Source organism: Sebastes umbrosus, chromosome 19 (genome assembly GCF_015220745.1).
Source record: "Sebastes umbrosus isolate fSebUmb1 chromosome 19, fSebUmb1.pri, whole genome shotgun sequence".
Classification (NCBI taxonomy): Eukaryota; Metazoa; Chordata; class Actinopteri; order Perciformes; family Sebastidae; genus Sebastes; species Sebastes umbrosus.
In genome coordinates, this window is record NC_051287.1 from 2,380,388 (window position 1) to 2,399,419 (window position 19,032).

At 39.9% G+C, this 19,032-nt stretch overlaps 1 protein-coding gene across 1 annotated transcript; it reads right to left on the reverse strand.

The window, feature by feature from the left end:
• Positions 1-5,125: 5,125 nt before the first annotated feature.
• On the reverse strand, positions 5,126-18,980 carry LOC119478496 (BRCA1 associated protein). The gene is made up of 13 exons (XM_037753296.1): positions 18,593-18,980; positions 16,814-16,975; positions 15,944-16,181; positions 15,418-15,607; positions 15,025-15,138; positions 13,719-13,867; positions 13,212-13,287; positions 12,967-13,105; positions 11,076-11,185; positions 10,908-10,997; positions 10,717-10,820; positions 10,259-10,398; positions 5,126-6,378 (listed from the first exon to the last, which is right to left on the reverse strand). The coding sequence occupies exons 1-13, from the start codon at positions 18,669-18,671 to the stop codon at positions 6,161-6,163; spliced, it is 1,809 nt and encodes a 602-aa protein (XP_037609224.1). The 5' UTR covers positions 18,672-18,980; the 3' UTR covers positions 5,126-6,160.
• Positions 18,981-19,032: the final 52 nt, after the last annotated feature.

A 19,032-nucleotide genomic window follows, 5' to 3' on the forward strand; every position in this document is an offset into this window, starting at 1 on the left:
GGAGTTTTTTCGGCCGATTCAGCATGTTGAATTAGCAGCGGTGCCCGCCAGTGAGAGAAATCACTCTGATTGGCGGTTGAGTTTAAACAAATCATGTCCACAGGCTCCGTCCTTTCCACACTTCCCATTCATTGTCTATGTAAGCAGCCGTGCAATGCATTCTGGTAGCGTGGCGGCGCGAGTCGAGAAACGGACCGTCACGTCGCCCGCTCCTCATTTGCATAAAATTTAGGTCTAGTCCACTTTATGCAAATCACGGGCGTCCGACTCAACTCGCCGTCTCTGGAAACTCCAGAGAAACTTTTAAACTAACCGTTGTCGATCTAAAATAAACACAGATTCATCAACTGCGTGGTTTATCTCTCGCATAAAATGTTTTCAGAAACATATTTCAGTGAACTATTTTCATAATATAAGAGAAGAAAGTTTCCGAACAAGCCGGCATGTTGGTTCCTGTTTGAAACGAGGGAAAGCGTTCGTGTCATGTCCAGAGGGGCGTTTTTTATCACGAGGGCCTCACTTCCCATCATTGGATGCTTGATGGGCTTCCTCTAGACACAAGGCACCTAATTGGACGAAAGCTTTCCCTCGTAGGCTCCTGCTCCCAGCTTTCAAACCGGAACCAATATGGCGGCTCGTTTGGAAACTTTCTTCTCTTATATCACGAAAATAGTTCATCGAAATGTGTTTCTGAAAACATTTTATGAGAGCAATAAGCCATGCATTTGATGAATCTGTCTTCATTTTAGATCAACAACAGTTAGTTTAAAACTTTCTCAGGAGTTTCCAGAGGCGGCGAGATGCCTACATACATAAAGTAGCCTAGACCTCAACTTTATGCAAATGAGGAGCGGCCGATGTGACGCCCCGTCTCTCGAACCGCGCCGCCACGCTACCAGAATGCATTACACGGCTGCTTACATAGACAATGAATGGGAAGCGTGGGACAGAGGCTGTGGACACGTATCATAACCCGCTAGGCACTTATTATGCAAATGTGTTACTTGGTGACATCACCACGTTACGAAACAAAAGGTGGTGTTTCTGTGGGGGGAAGTAACTCTCTTTGGACTTTGTAACTCTGCAGATCTTTTATATGCACAAAAAACTATATAACCCTCTAAAGGAACGGGGGGAAAAGCACAAAGCATAATAGGTCCTCTTTAATCATCTTTACAGGTGGAAATCAAACTCTAACTTCAAAATCCAAGCTTCAGTTATTAATTAGACGTACGTATAGATTCATATAAACAAAAGCATGATAACGTCCTTTTCAAAGATCAGGCTTTAGCAAACTTTATTTATAATTTGTTGACTGAATGTTTCCTGTTGCTGTCAACAAAATATAATCTGTGCAAATATCATAATATATATAACACTACTGTGAGTGTCTAAAAGGTTATATTGTGGTCGTGTCCGACTAACTTATGAGTTATGAGTCAGTTATTTATGAGAACAGGAAACATGATAACAATATATTTAAAAGGAAACCAACATTTGCTAATGTAACCACAAACTTCATTTGTCTTTCACTCTGTTCTCGATCATGGTGCACTTTCTATGACTCCAGTGCAAACATGCATGGTGAAGATGGAGGAGCATGGCTGTAGTGTTGTTATATTGGTGTATGGCTACTTTTACTTATAGTAAAGGATCCGTATACTTTTTCCACCGCTGCATGAAATACGGTGCCATCTACTAAGTTCAAAAGTGAAAGAATTGGAAATCTTTGATTGGAGAAATTTATAGATTTTTGATTGAAAACACCAAAAGACTAGTTAGTTTTGCAAAATGATCAGATTTCAAGGGTTGCATGTAGAGCTGAAAAGAAATGATCCATTATTCCAATAAAAAATGCCAAATATGTGCTGGTTCCAGCTTGTTAAATGTGAGTATTTGCTGTTTTTCCACTTCTCATATGACAGGAAAGTGAATATAAACTGGAAAAAGAAAGTTGGTAAACTTGTGTTTGGTGGATTATTTCTCTGTTGTTACATGCTAATGGTCATTGTATTTTACATCGTTGGAAAGCCTGTTTATTTACCTTCACAATGATGTCCAACTTGTAAGGATCATGCATTTGTGGGACGAGCAGCACAGCTGATTATGTGGGGAGCGCCCAAGAAAAATTTGCCAAAATGCTCCGTCAATGGTAAACAGTGTATTCTCCTGTTGGTGTTGACTCTTGTTTTGAGTTGTTTGGTGGATTGGATGATTGAACTCTCTATCAGTAACAAGGAACAAACAAGATATATTGGCTATTTTACACTTTATTCATTTAATACAATATGTCAGGAGCCTCAGTAGCGGTGGAAGATTCATACGCAGCCACAACAGCCTGGCACCTCCTCCTCATGCTGGCGAGCGTTGGTTCTTGGAGGATGAAGTCCGGTCCCAGATTGTGGAGATATGGGATCGCCACTGGCTGCAGAATCTCATCCCGATATCTCCCTGCATTGAGATGGCCTTCAATGATGACAAGCCTTGTTTTGCCAGTGAGGGAGTGAAAAATAAGCTTATTGCGTGTTGTACAACACAATGTGTAGATGACTAATACTCAGAAACAGCCCGAGTGTGACATTACTGCATAGATGGATGGTGTGAAAAGGAAGTTATGTATGAGACTCTGAAGGAAGTTCAGGAAGTCTGAGCGTTTATCATCCTTCAGTGTTTCTCTGTGCAGCGACATCCAGCCTCTGTACACAGTTTACTTTCAACAAGCTGCTGAGAGTAAACTGTTAACGTTGTAAGGAGGAAGAGGGATTAGTCGATTAGTCATACGTGAGGGACAGATGTGGTAGTTTGCTACTGCAGCAGCAGCAGCCGCCAGTCTGAGCTGCAACACTAACAGTGAAAGCCGCACTTTGACCAGTACATTTTTATTCTTAGCACGATGCATTAAAGGTGTTAGCGCAGATTCTCACGGTGTTTGTGTCACTTAACTTTAAATCTGACAAGCACGTGGTTCTCATTTACACCTCGTCAGTTCACCTCAGAACAACGTGAACAACTTCAGAAAACTTTTTATTGAATGTTGGAGCCAACAAAAAAAGAAACGCAGTCAGAATAACTTTTCTTGTGGACTGAGATTGTGCCGTCCAGTTAAGATGTTTATCAGAGTCAGCTGTACTCTAATATCCTCGTTCTGAAAGCCACAGCCTTTGCTCGTGATGTAGCTCGTGCACACACTACGCTAAGAAACTACTTCTCTCTCAAAACTACGTTACGTGTAAAGTGACAGTTGCTCTCTGGCACATCAGATATAAACTCAAGCTCTTCTGACTCTCCTCTTTATTAAAGGAACAGTTCAGCATTTTGGGAAACACTGATTTGTTTTCTTGCCAAGAATAAGATGAAAAGATCGACACCGCTCTCGTATCGGTCGGTTACATTTGAAGCTACAGCCAGGAGATGGCGAGCTAAACATGAGGAAACAGTAGTCGTGCTTCCTTCCAATTGTCAAGCCAATTTTAAAGCAAACTTTTGAAATGTCGCAAAAGAAGAATGCAACTCTTCCTGACTGGACGCGATGCGAAAAATCAAACGAGCAAACGTCAGATTGTTTACGTTTTTCCTAACGGAGATGTCCTAACCTGCTCCGTGCGTCAGCGAACAGGTGTCATGACGTGTCGCTTGTTTGAAAAACTGCTCGCCCTGGCGTTATTTATGCAACGTTTCGCGCACCGCCAGCCTATTTTCATTAGTCAAAATTGACATTGATTACCTGTCAGTTACTATCAGTGTCGATTTTGACCAATGAGAATAGGTTAGCGCTGCGAGAAACTTTGCTTCGCTTCGGAAGCAGCTGATCGGTCATGTGAGTTAAATGTTTGCTACGTCAGAACTTATTCGGCAAGGGCACGAACGCAGGCGAGTGAGCATTGCGATACTCGCCTGGAAGTTCACCAAAGTTGAACCCAAAGATCTGAATTTGCTATTGTTAGATATTGATCTTCTCAGCTCACTCACGGCAACAGATTGGATTTCTCAAAATGTTGAAGTATTTCTATGAGGAGCTCTCAGGCAGAAACAATGTCTAAAAACACAAGGAAGATCAGGATTAAGGCCTTTCGGGTCCATCTAAAGCTTTCACATGAATCTAACGACCAAATGCAAACACTTACAAAGGAGTGAAAAGAGCCACTTGTTGCTTCCTCTACGCGCTGACCTCTAGCTCAGGGTCGAACCTTTAAGGTCAAAGAGATCACGCCAATGTTTTCACAATACGTTGTGTGATCGCTGCTTTGTATACAGCAGAGGACAGATGTACAGGCTCACATCTCACATCAGAAAACATGACCTGGATCAGTGGTTCCCAACCTTTCAGATCACTTATAGTGGAAGAAGTATTTAGATAGTTTACTTTAGTGAAAGTAGCAACACAAAGCTGTAAAAATACTGCAATCCTACTTTAGTATGAAAGTATTAGCAGCAATATGTACTTTAAGTATCAAAAGTACTCGTACACCTTTCCACGTTACATTAAATTATTGATTATTAATAATGCAGAGCTAATTTAAACTATTTAACCAAATTCATATAATAGTCATTTATAAATAGGGCTGCAACTAATGACTATTTTTGTAACTGATTAATGTTCAGATTATTTTCTTGTTTAATTATTTGCCCGTAATATAGGCGATGTTATTAAATGTTTGTTTTGTCCAACTAACAGTCCAAAATCAACATATATTCACAATATAATAATTTAAATACGAGGAAAAGCAGCACATTTTCACTTAGAAGCTCAAATTAAATAATGTTTGAATTCTTTTACTGAAACAATTAAAAACAATTAACAGATAATCAAAATAAATGCTGATTATCTTTCTGTCAATCGACTTAATTGTTGCAGCTCTAATTATATTTATTTATATAAATATATACATTTATATATATATATAAATATATTTATGTATATAAATATATATTTATATATATATAAATATACATAAATATATATATATATAAAAAACTATATATATATAAATATATATATATATATAAATAAATATATATATAAATAAATATATATATATATAAATATATAAATAATAAGATGATGTGTTTTGTATGTAAAATATGATTAACAACTAACAACAGCTGTCAAATAAAGACAGTGGAGTGAAAAGCACAATATATTTTCCACTGAAATGAAGTATAAACAGCAGCACATAATGTAAATATTCAAGTAAAGTACCACTAAATAGTACTGAAGTACAGTACTTGGCTAAATATTTCTATTGGTACGGTATGTTCAGGTGTTACAGCTGATCGTAAATATGCTAAAGATTCGCCCCCAAACCATAATTTCTACTTTTATAATTTAGCGGAGCTCCTTCACAAAGCTTTCAGGTACTTCCTGGTAAATGCAGTAGTACCTCCTGTGGTACTTGTACTCCTGGTTGGGAATCACTGACCTAAATGTAGATGGTAGAGGAGGTCAACCTGCTTCCTGCTTCTCCCTAAAGACTTCCCGTCAGGGGACTTTCCAACAACGACTAAACAAAGCAAATGTGGAAAAATCAAGGTTTCTCCCTCATCATGTTTATCTTCGTCATCCTGAGTAGTGTTCAGGGATAGTTTTAGGAAACTATCGAGAAATAAATGTTGGGGAAAAAAACATTCCAGCTTTTTACTGAAGAGACAAAAAAGTCCAGCCGAAAAGGATTTTAGCAAAACATGACAAAAAGCTGTCATAATGTTCTCTTACACAAAGCAAACATTCATCTACCAGCTGCTCTTTGACAAATGTCTCACATGGAAAACAAACTTTGATAAAAAGAACTATTATGGTATTAAAGTGGGAAGAAATGAACATCATTTTGATCTAATAAATATCTTTAGATTTGGAAAATAGCGAGATATGATGTCAAACATATTTGGAAAGCACGACAAGTGGTTGCCTTTAATGACGGAGACATCCACCCACATGATGCACTCTTCTTCTTGTGGAAGCTCCATTAAGTTAAGTTGGGAAATGTGCAGGTAAATATCATCACTATTTCATCTTTCTTCAAGAAGTTGAGCAGACGTGTCTTCATTTCCTCCTCCGAGTTCTTTCAGGGAAACCACAACGATGTAGAAACAAAACGACAAAGCTCAGCCAAGTGTCTCCGCTGAGAGGCGGCGATAGTCTCTAGCATGTTCCAGAGAGATTCTACTTCCTCTTCCTGCCGCGGCCTCTCCTGCCTCGGACAGAGGACGGGCCGGCCCCGGCGCTGTCTGCCGGGCCGGCCGCGATGTTGATCTGTCCCTCCTGGATTTCACTGCGAGCCTCCGGAGGCAGGTGTTCGATCTGCTGCTGCGCTTCCAGATAAAACATCACGTCTCTCAGCTGCTCCTGCAGCTCTGCTATTACCCCGTCTTTACATTCACCTGCAGGGAAACAGAAGACAATGAACAGAGGTCACTTTAAAGAAGAAGACGTACTCTACGAGTCAACTACAACTTTATGAAGAATAAGATTTCTTAAAGCTGAAATAACTGATTTGTATAGCCTTTTGGGAGCAGCGAACATCGACATATCAACACCTTTTCAAAGGGACAGTTCATATTTGTCCTCTTCCCTGTGGTGCTATTTATCAATCTAGATGTTTTGGTGTGAGTTGACGAGTGTTGGAGATATCGGCCGTAGATGGAGCTCGGTTTGTGGTGCAAAATTTGCAAAATCTCTCACGAGACTCCCTGCCTGACGACCTATCCTAACCTGAACTATTCAAGGTCAATGCCTAACCTTAACAATCTCACGAAAGTTTCCCCAGTTTGCAGGCTCCCTTCTAGCCACCACCAAGCCCCCAGGAAGTGCGCCAGTCATCGATCCCGACTTTCGTAGTGGTCAGACGACGGTACTGCAACTTCCGTGTCCGTCATGTGATGCATTGGGTCCAAAAAGACTTTTTCCCATAGACTTACATTGGAAAGAGACGTCTGTAACTCAGCGGATAATTTTTTTTTTAGGTGAATCAACTTCCCAGTATGAACACTCTAATAGTCCTTATTTAAAAAATACATTTTTAAAGTTGTAAAACGCACTAACAGCTGAATCCAGAGTTATTTCCCCTCCTCCGTTCATGTGAATGAGACCCAGACCGTGACGTTGGGACCCCTGGACCGAGTCATGTGATCAATCGGACGCTACTCCGCCAAGATCCAGGTACTTTTCCAGACGGAAGTCGAGCCATTTTGGCTTCATGCTCCACTGAGCAACTCTCATAGGATTGAACGGGGCTCCGCCTCCAACGCTGGATCCAGTTCTTTTAATACATCCATGGACACTACTCACTTTTGGGGAGCTGTCATGTCGTCCATCTTTATATGCAGTCTATGCAATAAACTATAAACACATTCCATTTCTATTGGAGAGAAGGCCGACATCTCTACGGCCGATACCTCCAACACTCAACATCTCACACCAAAACATTCTACATTGATAAATAGCTCTATAGGTAAGAGGACAAATATGTATTTTGATTTTGGAGTCCCTTTAAGTTGATACAGTGTCCTGAAAAACTTGAATTTTAAGTGTGCTATTGATGTGTACAATTGTCCCTGAATGCAACACAGAGAAGTTGCTCACAGATGGACGGAATTAAAACATGATCTGGAGGGAAATGAGACTTTAGGGACAAAATTAAGGAAGCATCACCCGCTTACAGATAGATATACAGCTCCCTGAACGTGTCAACCAAAGATAAACTACATAAATCAAATGAGTAATATGCTATAGAATGTATACAACTATCACTGCAGGCCTCAAAAGGCTGTGGACGTCACACAGCTGTGTGAACTTCCTGTCTGTACAAGACACTTTTTTAATCATTTAGACCTACAGACATTAGGAAAGCTGTGCAACGACTGAAGAAACCTACACAAGCTATAACGTAATCCTCCTGTTGACTTCTAGACAGACAGAAGTGGACCATTATTGACAGATGTGACTGAGGAGGAGTTCTACGTACATCCTGTGCTGCTGTGCTAACAGGTTAAACCCCAGATGGTGAAATACTCCAAAGTGGTAAAGTGAAGTAAACATTCAGGGAAATGATCCAAAACACAGAAATAGAAGCTGCTGAAGCAATCCAGAAGTCTGTGGTCGCTGAAGCACGTCAGACTCAGTCCATGTGACCGGGCGATGTTGTTGGTAAACTGTAGTTTATTCATTATAGCCATGCTAGCGGCGTGGCTATAGGGATGAAGATGTTGGTCAGTCTGTTGGTCCACCACTTTGATCCAGACTGAAATATCTCAACAACTCTTCGATGGATTGCCGTGAAATTTGGTACGAACATTGATGTTCCCCCGAGAATGAAGCATAATGACTTTAGTGATCCCCCCGCTGTTCTTTTTAACAACACAAGCAGGTTTAAAGCTGTTTTAAGCTGTTGAAAGAAAAGAATAATGGATTTCCATGTTTGTCTGTTGATGAAATCTGGCTCAGCTTTGCAGTAAGAGAATATCTAAATATCTCCTCTCAACATAATCTTTACGTCGCAGAGCACCAGAAACAGCATGGAGTTATTTACACGAGTGTTGATTCAGCTTGAGTCACCAAACCAAATGACTAATGCCTGAGTGTAACCGCAGCATCCCAGGAGTAAACTCTGACTCCAGTGTTCACGTTGATACAGGGAAACAGGAAGCTTGTGGTAAAGGGGCAGTGTAGTAGTCATTATGTTATTATAGTTTGCGCAACATTTGTGAAAGTTGTGGAAAATCCTCAAGTGAAAAGGCTCAAAGTGAGTTTGTCTCTTCCACATAAACAGAGAGCACATGTGATGTTTAAACAGTCCTCATCCTTAGAGCTGAAGGCTGAAGGAAAAATACAGGTACGTCTTCAACTGTAGACCGGAAAGTTTCCACTGAAACCTCTGAGCTGACGTTGACGTTGCCCTCAGGCAGAATGCTGAATGTTAGTATGTACTGTATGCAGTTCAAACGCTGCTCTCCTGATGTTCCCATATCAAACACACACACACACACACACACACACACACTGGTAGAAGAAGAAAGGCTTGTTATTTATCTGGTATCTTGGACTTACAACCAATAAACATGATTGTACTTGTTTGTAGCAGGTGGAGTGAAGCTGATTTATCTTTGTTCACCTCCGGTCTGGTCTACCTGCAGAATGGGACTCCAGCGGCGATTTGTTTATCATTTGCAAATATTACCGTATAAATGAGGAAGTGCTCTCTCTGACTGTCGGCCACGGAAACTAAAATAACCCGACTACCTTCAGGAACATATTGAGCTTCCTTCCTCAATGGGAGTATCACTGTATTCTGAATGTCTACGAGCCAAGCATTCGACACATTCCTGTTGCGTGTCTCTCCCCAGCGTGGTCCTGTTGCTCCGGATTCTTTAGTCTGACATTAACTATGAGAAAACATGAGCAGCAACAGACGAGCTCATGTATGTAGAGACGTCTGGAGACGTTTCGGGGGGTTGATCCGGGTTTATTTTAATGGATCGTATCGGGCTAAAATAAACCTGAAGTCATTCCCATAGAAACATCCACAAAAACTATTGAAGATTCCTCTTCAGTCAACTCTCTTATTGCCATACACTCACCGGCCACTTTATTAGGCACACCTGTTCAATTGCTTGTTAACACAAATAGCTAATCAGCCAATCACATGGCAGCAACTCAATGCATTACGTCATCTAGAGGTGGTGAAGACGACTTGCTGAAGTTCAAACCGAGCATCAGAATGGGGAAGAAAGGGAATTTAAGTGACTTTGAACGTGGCATGGTTGTTGGTGCCAGACGGGCTGGTCTGAGTATTTCAAAAACTGCTGATCTACTGGGATTTTCACGCACAACCATCTCTAGGGTTTACAGAGAATGGTCCGAACAAGAGAACATATCCAGTGAGCGGCAGTTGTGTGGACGGAAATGCCTTGTTGATGTCAGAGGTCAGAGGAGAATGGGCAGAGTGGTTGGAGATGATAGAAAGGCAACAGTAACTCAAATAACCACTCGTTACAACCAAGGTATGCAGAATAGCATCTCTGAACGCACAACACGTCAAACCTTGAAGCAGATGGGCTACAGCAGCAGAAGACCACCCGGTACTAGCAAGGTGTACCTAATAAAGTGGCCGGTGAGTGTATATTGTTGTTAGTACCTTTTTTCTAGACTGAAGTATCAACATCCTTTGTCAGTGTGTCCTCTTACAGTGTGCTGTAGGAGGGCTTGACCTTTGTGTTGTGATATCGTCTCCTCCTCCTCCTCCTCCTCCTCCTCCTCACTCACCGCTCTCTTTTGCTTTGCGTTCCTCCTCTGCCAGCTGAGCCTGCAGCTGCATCTGATTGGCTCTCAGACAGCGGTTCATCTCCTGCTCCTCCTTCAGCTCCTGGCTCAGCTTCACCACTCGAGTGGTCAGCTGATTGCACCTGAGCACACAAACACAGAGTCAGCTCTCTCTTCACTCCACAGAGACTCTGAAGGAGTTGCTTTTATAAAGTCTCTTGCTATGGTTCTCCTTTAATAGAACATTTTAACAGCAGGTATTCTGACTTGTTATAACAAGAAAAGCACAGATGCAGCAAATAATGTTAATAATCTGAGCCTGTGCTCTTCCTGTTTTGACATGTCATAATGTTTGCTGGGAACAAAAGGTCTATTGTTGCACAGAAATACTAATAGAATACAGAAAAGGGGATAATGAAGCAATAAGGAACGCAACAAAAGGAAACTGATGCGTCACCTACTTTTTCTCGATGCCCTGCTTGTCTTTGCTCATTTCTCCGAACCGTCGCTCCAAGTTATCACAGCGCTCCAGGGTCTCCTTAAATTTAGTCTTCATGTTGTTTATCTGAAAGAGTCAGAAGACAGAATGATCAGAAACATTAACCCTACTCAAAGACTTTTAAAGGCTGGATTTGTTTGTAGCGCTCAGTACCTCCTCGGCCGTCTCCTTCTCCAGATGAACGATCTTATTCTCCCAGTAAATCCTCTGAGACTCCAGTTGACTCGTCAGCAGGTACGAGTACTGCAGACAGGGAGAGCTCATTCATTTATCATTTCTGTGTTGATTTAGGAAACAAAGGAACAAAAAGGAAATCCTTACCTCGAGTTGAAGTGCATCAATTTTCTCAGCGTGGCAGGTGTCTCCCTCGCACTCGTACTGCACCATCTTCCCGTCGGTCTTACTGGCCACCAGCCGATGAACGTAGTTATCTGTAACCACAAAGACCAACATGGATGGTCGGTTAGAGTCACGAAAGATACCCAAACACATTAACGTTGTAGCGTGATCAGTTTTAAAGCTAGAGTGAAGATACTGGTATCATATGAAACTATAAAACCTGATGAATCCATCGGTACCAACCATGTCATACTAGCTTGTCATGAAGGAGGTTAAATAACGCTCCAAACTTGCGCTAAATTTTTAAGAGGAAAAACTGTCATGAAAAAAAGTCTGAAAAAATTTCCGTAAAAAAAAAAGTCTGAAAACATGTCCGTAAAAAAAAAGTCTGAAAAATGTTGGGAAAAAAAGCCTGAAAACATGTCCATAAAAAAAAAAAGTTTGAAAAATGTTGGAAAAAAAAATCTGAAAAAATTTCTGTAAAAAAAAAATCTGAAAAAATTTCCGTAAAAAAAAAGTCTTAAAAATGTTGGGAAAAAAAGTCTGAAAAAATGTATGTAAAAAAAAAAGTTTGAAAAATGTTGGGAAAAAAAGTCTGAAAAAATGTCCTTAAAAAAAAAGTCTGAAAAAAGTCTGAAAAAATGTCCGTAAAAAAAAAGTCTGAAAAAAGTCTGAAAAAATGTCCGTAAAAAAAAAAGTCTGAAAAATGTTTGAAAAAAAAAGTCTGAAAAAATGCCCGTAAAAAAAAAAGTCTGCAAAAATGTCCGGAAAAAAAAGTCTGTAAAATGTATGTAAAAAATTTTTTTTGAAAAATGTTGGAAAAAAAAGTCTGAAAAATGTCCTTAAAAAAAAAGTCTGAAAAAAGTCTGAAAAAAATTCCGTAAAAAAAAGTCTGAAAAATGTTGGAAAAAAAAGTCTGAAAAAATGTCCTTAAAAATTTTTTTTTGAAAAATGTTTGAAAAAAAAAGTCTGAAAAAATGCCCTTAAAAAAAAAGTGCAAAAATGTCCAGAAAAAAAAGTCTGAAAAAAGTCTGAAAAAATTTCCGTAAAAAAAAAAGTCTGAAAAATGTTGGAAAAAAAAAATCTGAAAAAATGTCCGTAAAAAAAAGTGAAAAATGTTGGAAAAAAAAAAGTTGGAAAAATGTTGGAAAAAAAAGTCTGAAAAAATGTCCTTTAAAAAAAAGTGTCCATTTTGAAAGGGGTCCCTTGACCTCTGACCTCCAGATCAGTGAATGTAAATAGGTTCTATGGGTACCCACGAGTCTCCCCTTTACAGACATGCCCACTTTATGATAATCACATGCAGTTTGGGGCAAGTCATAGTCAAGTCAGCACACTGACACACTGACAGCTGTTGTTGCCTGTTGGGCTGCAGTTTGCCATGTTATGATTGGAGCATATTGTTTTATGCTAAATGCAGTACCTGTGAGGGTTTCTGGACGATATCTGTCATTGATTTGTGTTGTTAATTGATTTACAATAATAAATATATACATACATTTTGTATAAAGCAGCATATTTTCCCACTCCCATGTTGATAAGAGGATTAAATACTTGACAAATCTCCCTTTAAGGTACATTTAGAACAGATAAAAAAATTATTTGCGATTAATCGTGATCAACTATGAACAATCATGTGATTAAATATTTTAATCGATTGACAGCCCTTGTAAAAATGTTGTAAATGATCAGAGTACTTCTTCCACTACTGTATATTAGCCATAATAACTACATAAAGGAATGTTTCTGCTGCCCCCTAGTGGCCAAAACTGATTAAAGCAGCTTAAATAACCATAAATTCTTGAGTTCCAAAGATTTAATCTCTCAATTTACTATCACCATCCTCAACTAGTAATTAAAACACACACAGTACCTCCTGCGTAGTCCCAGACTCGGTGGTTGGTGAGCTGCATAGCGTAGGTATGCTGAGTTTCCTCAAAGTGCTTGTAGGCATGCCGGCTGACGTAGCGACCACAACCGATGTGCCCGCAGATCAAACAAATCCACAGGTTCTACAGAGAAAAACAGCAACGTGGTGGTGAGAGAAAAGGTTGAATTAAAAACAAATGTTAAAGGGAATTAAAAGAAAGATCCAGTAGACAGACTGATATGAGTTACCTCCTGAACTCCACACTCGAAGCACTTGTTCTCTTCCACTGGTTCTGGTGTTTGACAGTACCTACACACAGGACACCTGGAAACAGAGCACACACATCTATTGTTATACATATGTGTGTGAGTCCTTTGTGAAACAGAAGAATACATTCAAAGAGGAGGACAAAAACAAACATCACATGACATGAAGCCTGGAGAAATCACCAGTGGACTAAGAATCAGGTGATTCTGTCATCAGTGAGAAGGTTCCTTTATTTACAGGGTTGTACATCAGTCCTATAGTTACACTAAATATCATGAACTGCTGTATACACGCAGTAGAAGAGTAGCTGACAAAGATAAACACAAAGCAGACTGACTTTTAGTCACATCCCTCGTAGAAAAGAGGTACAAAATGAGCTGATCTCTAAGGTAACATCATGTAGGAAACACAGGACCGCGTGGTAATTCCAGATGTGTGTGTGTGTGTGTGTGTGTGTGTGTGTGTGTGTGTGTGTCTAAACAACTCACGAGGCATCTTCCCACCGCTGGAGACACTGGCTGTGGAAGCTGTGGTTGCAGAGAGTGGTGAGGATGCCGTTTACAGACTCGTCCATCCTCTCCAGGCACACGGTGCACTTTGGCAGCTCGGTCAGCTCCATCACCGGCATACTGGCTCCCTGAGGAAGAGGAGGGTGAGGGGGTGAGGGTGAGGAGGGTGAGTCACAGAGAGAGGGGAGGAGGAGATTAGAGGAAGGAAACTATGTGCTATTTGGGATGAAGAGTCTGCAGGTTTTCACTGTAGAATTGATTCCTGTAATCGATGAACGGTGCTGCAGCTGACTGTACCAAACTACAATATACTGCACACACAAGTAGAGCTGCAACTAACAACTACGTTCATTATCTATTATTTGGACGATTACTTTCTCAGTTAATCAGTTTGTTGTTTTGGTTGATAACATTTCATAAAGTAGATAAAGGTTAAATAAAATAAATAAAATCTTCAAATGTCTTGTTTTGTCCAATAAACAGTCAAAATCCCCAAAGATATTCAGTTTTATGCTTGAAGAATTACTTTTTAAATGATTAATCAATTATCAAAATAGTTTTTCTGTCAATTAACTAACCATTTAAATGACTAATTATTTCAGCTCTAATAAATATTTCAGTTTAAACGCACAAAATGTAATTTTCTGCCGCTAGGGAACTCTCAATCAAAACAATAACAAAAGAGTTTGGTGACATCGGGAAGCAGCATGGGATCATGGGAGTTGTTGTCTTCATGTCAGTCAGCTTCTCCGGTTAGGATTCCTTCAGTGTTCATCGTTCAGGAGGTTTTTATTATCAGCAGAAGTTTCCTCCTCTTCAAAACAAACTGACCCGCTGATTAAAACCGGTAAAAACACTAAGAAATCAGTGTTTCTCCGACGCTGTTCGGCGGACGCAGGACGTCCTGGAGAGGCTGTGAGCTGAGCTGCTGTTAACGTTTGCTCATCTTGTTTCTCTGATAACTTCAGATCCAGATGTTTGATGACTAAAATCCGTCATCCGGTTAAAATATAGAGTTAAAAACCACCAAGATTTATCCTAAAAATGGGGCTTAAAACTGGCTAAAAAGTCAAGGCAGACAACCACAACACTGACACATTCACAACGGGGATATGACGCCACTGACAAGTTTAACGTTACCTTGATTAAAAGTTTGAACATTGTTGGAAACACTTGGGATAATGTAGTATAGGTCTGGTCATTCTTAGACATTTAAATGTGGAAAGGTTACATATTATACCTTTAAAGAATACATTGGAGAATCTATTTCTGTGGGTATATTTACCTCTTCAGACTTTATAACCTCTGCCCGCTCCACATAGACCAGCTGGCACACTGCGTCCTCGATGGAGTTGAACTGATTGCCGTTACATGCCGTGTAGAAACTGTCTGCGTCTGCCTGAAAACAAAAACAGGAAGAGAAAAGCAGCATTAAAGTCAGAAAAACACATACATTACACAGAGTCCAAAGTCTGAAGGTGCAAACTACCAGTGCGCATGTCTGGTATCAGAGAGTATAGACCATGAATGATGTCATCCCTGAACTTCCCTCCAGAACATCAACACAACACAACACAGTAGTTATGGCTTACAGACGGTCTGAAAACAAACAGTAACCTCCTAAAAACTTCACTTCAGGTAAAAACAACCTGTATTCATGATGATACTGAGATCTCACCTGTGTACAGAACTTAATCAGAACCATGTACTGGTTCGGGGTAGAGTCCCGTATGATCTTCATGTGCTCCATGACATCGTTAAAAGGTGCCAAAAGCTTCATGAGGTCGTGGCTGGTCATGGTCGCGGGGACCGTCAGAATGCACACCATCGCGCTGCGTCTCACATCCTCAGTCAGTGACGTCATTTTGCTGCAACAACGCAAAAACTACAATTACCGGACGGATAACCTGAAAACATAACGCCTCTGGTTACGGCTGACCCGGATGTTTCGAAGCTTCGACTGTTGCCATGGTAATCGACTTCCAAATCAGTATTTGAATGTGTCGTTTTTTTTTTTTTTTATATACAAGTATGTAATAATTATGTATAAATCCCAAAATAGCCAACGAAATAAGGAATAATCCCACAACATTATTCATTATTCATAGTAGTCAACATTAATTATTTGTAGTTATTCTCAGACGGATATTGCTCTTTGTTGTGTGTAGAGGTGTGTGTGAATAAACACGTCAGGTGTGACTCACTTGGTCTTGTAGAGGTGCATGATGCCATGGATGATCTCCACTGACGGGTTCCCGCTGAAGAAAGAGATCTGGTCCGGCAGCTGCTTGGAGGGGGAGTCCGGAGTGGCGCCGAGCGACTCGCTGTCGTCCTGGGAACCCTCCAGACCGTTGGTTTCAGTCTGAGCAGCCTGAGGTTCTCCGTCCTGCTCTGATGAATCTCCGACGTCTTCACCTCTGACGTCTTCACCTCCTCCTTTATCTAGACGGGACAATTCAGTAGTGTGTAAACATTATTCACGTGTTAAAAGGTAAAGCTGACAGGCTATATTTTTGTTGATGTCATCAAAAATCCCATAAAAGAGAAACCAAAACCAACAAAGTGTTAAACCGTCTCTCAATCTGACTTCCTGTCTGTGGCTCTCAGCCCCAAGCCCACTGGTTCTTAATGAAGATGTAAATCTTTATAAATAGATCACAAATATAAACTTCCATTTTTTAAAAGGAGGCTCAGTAATTTATTAGGTAAGGCAAGTTTATTTATGTAGCACATTTTAACTACAAGGCAATTCAAAGTGCTTTACATAAAACATTAAAAGCATCGAGACAACGTGCAAGAGAAACACACCACATAAGAACATTCAAACATTAACTTAAAGTCATTAAAGAATATATATACTTTAAATATATACTGTATACAGACACTGACGTTTTTAATCAAACAAACAGGAGGAAATAGTGCATTTGTTTGGACATCAATGGAGCTCTATGGCACAGAGGAAGAAGAGATATCAGGCTTTGAATACACAGATAATATCAGTTAGTACTAGTAGATGGTTTTGGTCTTTTAACGGGATTGGAGAGGAGAAGAATGATATAATTATTATTCCTTACCTGGGCTGGGCTCAAATGTCTCTATAACCATGTCCCCCATGGCTCTGCTGCCGATGTGCTGGTGCAGTACAGCTACTCGTTCCAGCTCCGTCTTTCCACTCAGAGTGTGTTTGGCTACACCCAGAGCTTTCTCCTGCAGCTCCTTCTCTGACATGTCTTCAGCTGAAGAGGAAACAAGAGACAGGACACCGTTTCTGTGAGCTCTCAATAGAGTATCTCAATATAACGACCAGACACTGTTCACTTTACTTAAATCTTAAGCTTGATCCTGTTCCACTACGGCCCTTTGTCCTGGAACGATCTGCAGGCCGAGCTTTAACTTGAGACCCTTATCTCTTTAAATGATTTTAAACATAGAAACAAGGAAGTGGTCACTGCTGGCTGTGGTTGTTCCTGCCATGATTCAGTGTTATTGTATTGTTATGTGTTGATGCTACTATTTGACCCTGTCTTGGCTACGTCTCATTGTAAAAGAGGTTTTAATATCAACGTGACTTCCTAGTTAAATAAAGGTTATGATGAAGTAAAAGTACGAATACCACACTGTGAAAATACTCCAAAATCTTACTTAAGTGAAAGTATGAATCAGCAAAATGTTACCTGTCAGTGTTTTACTATTATATCTGATGTTTCTAGATTACTACCACTGCTGCATTAATGTGTATGCTGCATTTTGCTGCTGTAGATGTTTAATGTTGTGCTAATTTTAACTCCTGTATATACTGTTGGGTAATTTAATCTTAAAACAACCTGTTTTCAGCTTTGTGACGATGCATTTTCCAGCTGATCCAGGAGGCTTTTTAAAGAGTTTATTTAACAAATAAAGGAACACTTCATCCTTCAGTTTATCACAAACATTCAACATCAATATCAACTTTAAACTTGTACTTGACTACATCTCAGAGGGTAATGTTGGACGTTTTACTCCACTACATTTATCTGACAGCTTTAGTTACTATTCAGATGTGTTGATGTTGAATGTTTGTGATAAACTGAATGATGAAGTGTTCCTTTATGAGTTCCTCCTTTAACCTAAATAGACTCTTTAAAAAGCCTCTTGGCTGCTGGAAAATGTATCGTCACAAAGCTGAAAACAAGTTGTTTTAAAATTAAACCACCCAACAGTATATAAAGGAGTAAACATTAGCACAACATTGAACATCTACAGCAGTAAAATGCAGCATACACATTAATGCAGCAGTAATATTAATCCAGATATAATAGTAAAACACTGACAGAACATTTTACTGCACTATTAGTACTTTTACTTTAAGCACATTTTGCTGATTCATACCTGTACTTAAGTAAGGTTTTGGAGTATTAAGCTAACAAGATAGTGACAAGACAAGAGATTCTTATCAACTGTTAGCCAGTTAAATGTTCTCTACAGAATTAATTCGAGGTACTTGTACAGTAAAAGTACCTTGAATTAATACTGTAGTGCAGTACTTGAGTAAATGTACTTAGTTCCATTCCACCACTGGGTTAATTCAATAAATAATGTCTACTTTAGCAAACATTTAATCATGTATATGTACTATAATCTTGCATAATGTTTAGTTATAGCTGTGTTGTTGTTGTTGTTGTTGTTGTCGTTGTTGTTGTTTATGAGGATGTGAACTCACCAGCTGAGTACTGGAATACTTGTCAGTGTTTTACTATTAGATCTGATGTTTCTGCATTAATATCACTGCTACATTACACAAACAGTGCCTCTCATGTTTAGTTCTAGCTGTGTTGTTGTTGTTGTTGTTGTTGTTTATGAGGATGTGAACTCACCAGCTGAATACTGGAACCCTTGAGGAGAAGGCGACTGGTCGGCTAGTTCCAGACGGATCACAACCATAGACACACTCATGTGTTATTAAAGAAACAAACACTTTTACAGAAGAAAACAAAAACAACAACACGGTGACCAGCTAGCTATAGCAAGCTAAGCTAAGCTAACGGCTAACTACAACTAGCCGTGAAAAGGCAACAAAAGCACAAAGTCCAGTTAAACCAGTATGTTAGTCAGACTGGTTTAGTGTCCGCCGACTATAAACACAAACATTACATTAGAGTTTTAAGAGCTAAATACTCTGTAGAGATGTTTAATGCTTCAGTTAGCTTCAGCTAGCTAGCTTCTCCTGTCAGCTATTTCTAGCAGCTGCTCTTCTTCGTGGACTAAATGAAGCAGCAATATATTAACATCCGGCGTGTTGCCGCCACCTACCGCC

Bases quoted from the DNA above. Each gene is read 5' to 3' on its own strand.
- LOC119478496 (XM_037753296.1), bottom strand. From the start codon at position 18,671: ATGAGTGTGTCTATGGTTGTGATCCGTCTGGAACTAGCCGACCAGTCG. The intron at 15,608-15,943 runs GTGAGTCACACC...GCGTTGTTGCAG, and splicing joins ATGCACCTCTACAAGACCAA to CAAAATGACGTCACTGACTG. The intron at 13,868-15,024 runs GTAAATATACCC...CCTCTTCCTCAG, and splicing joins AGGTTATAAAGTCTGAAGAG to GGAGCCAGTATGCCGGTGAT.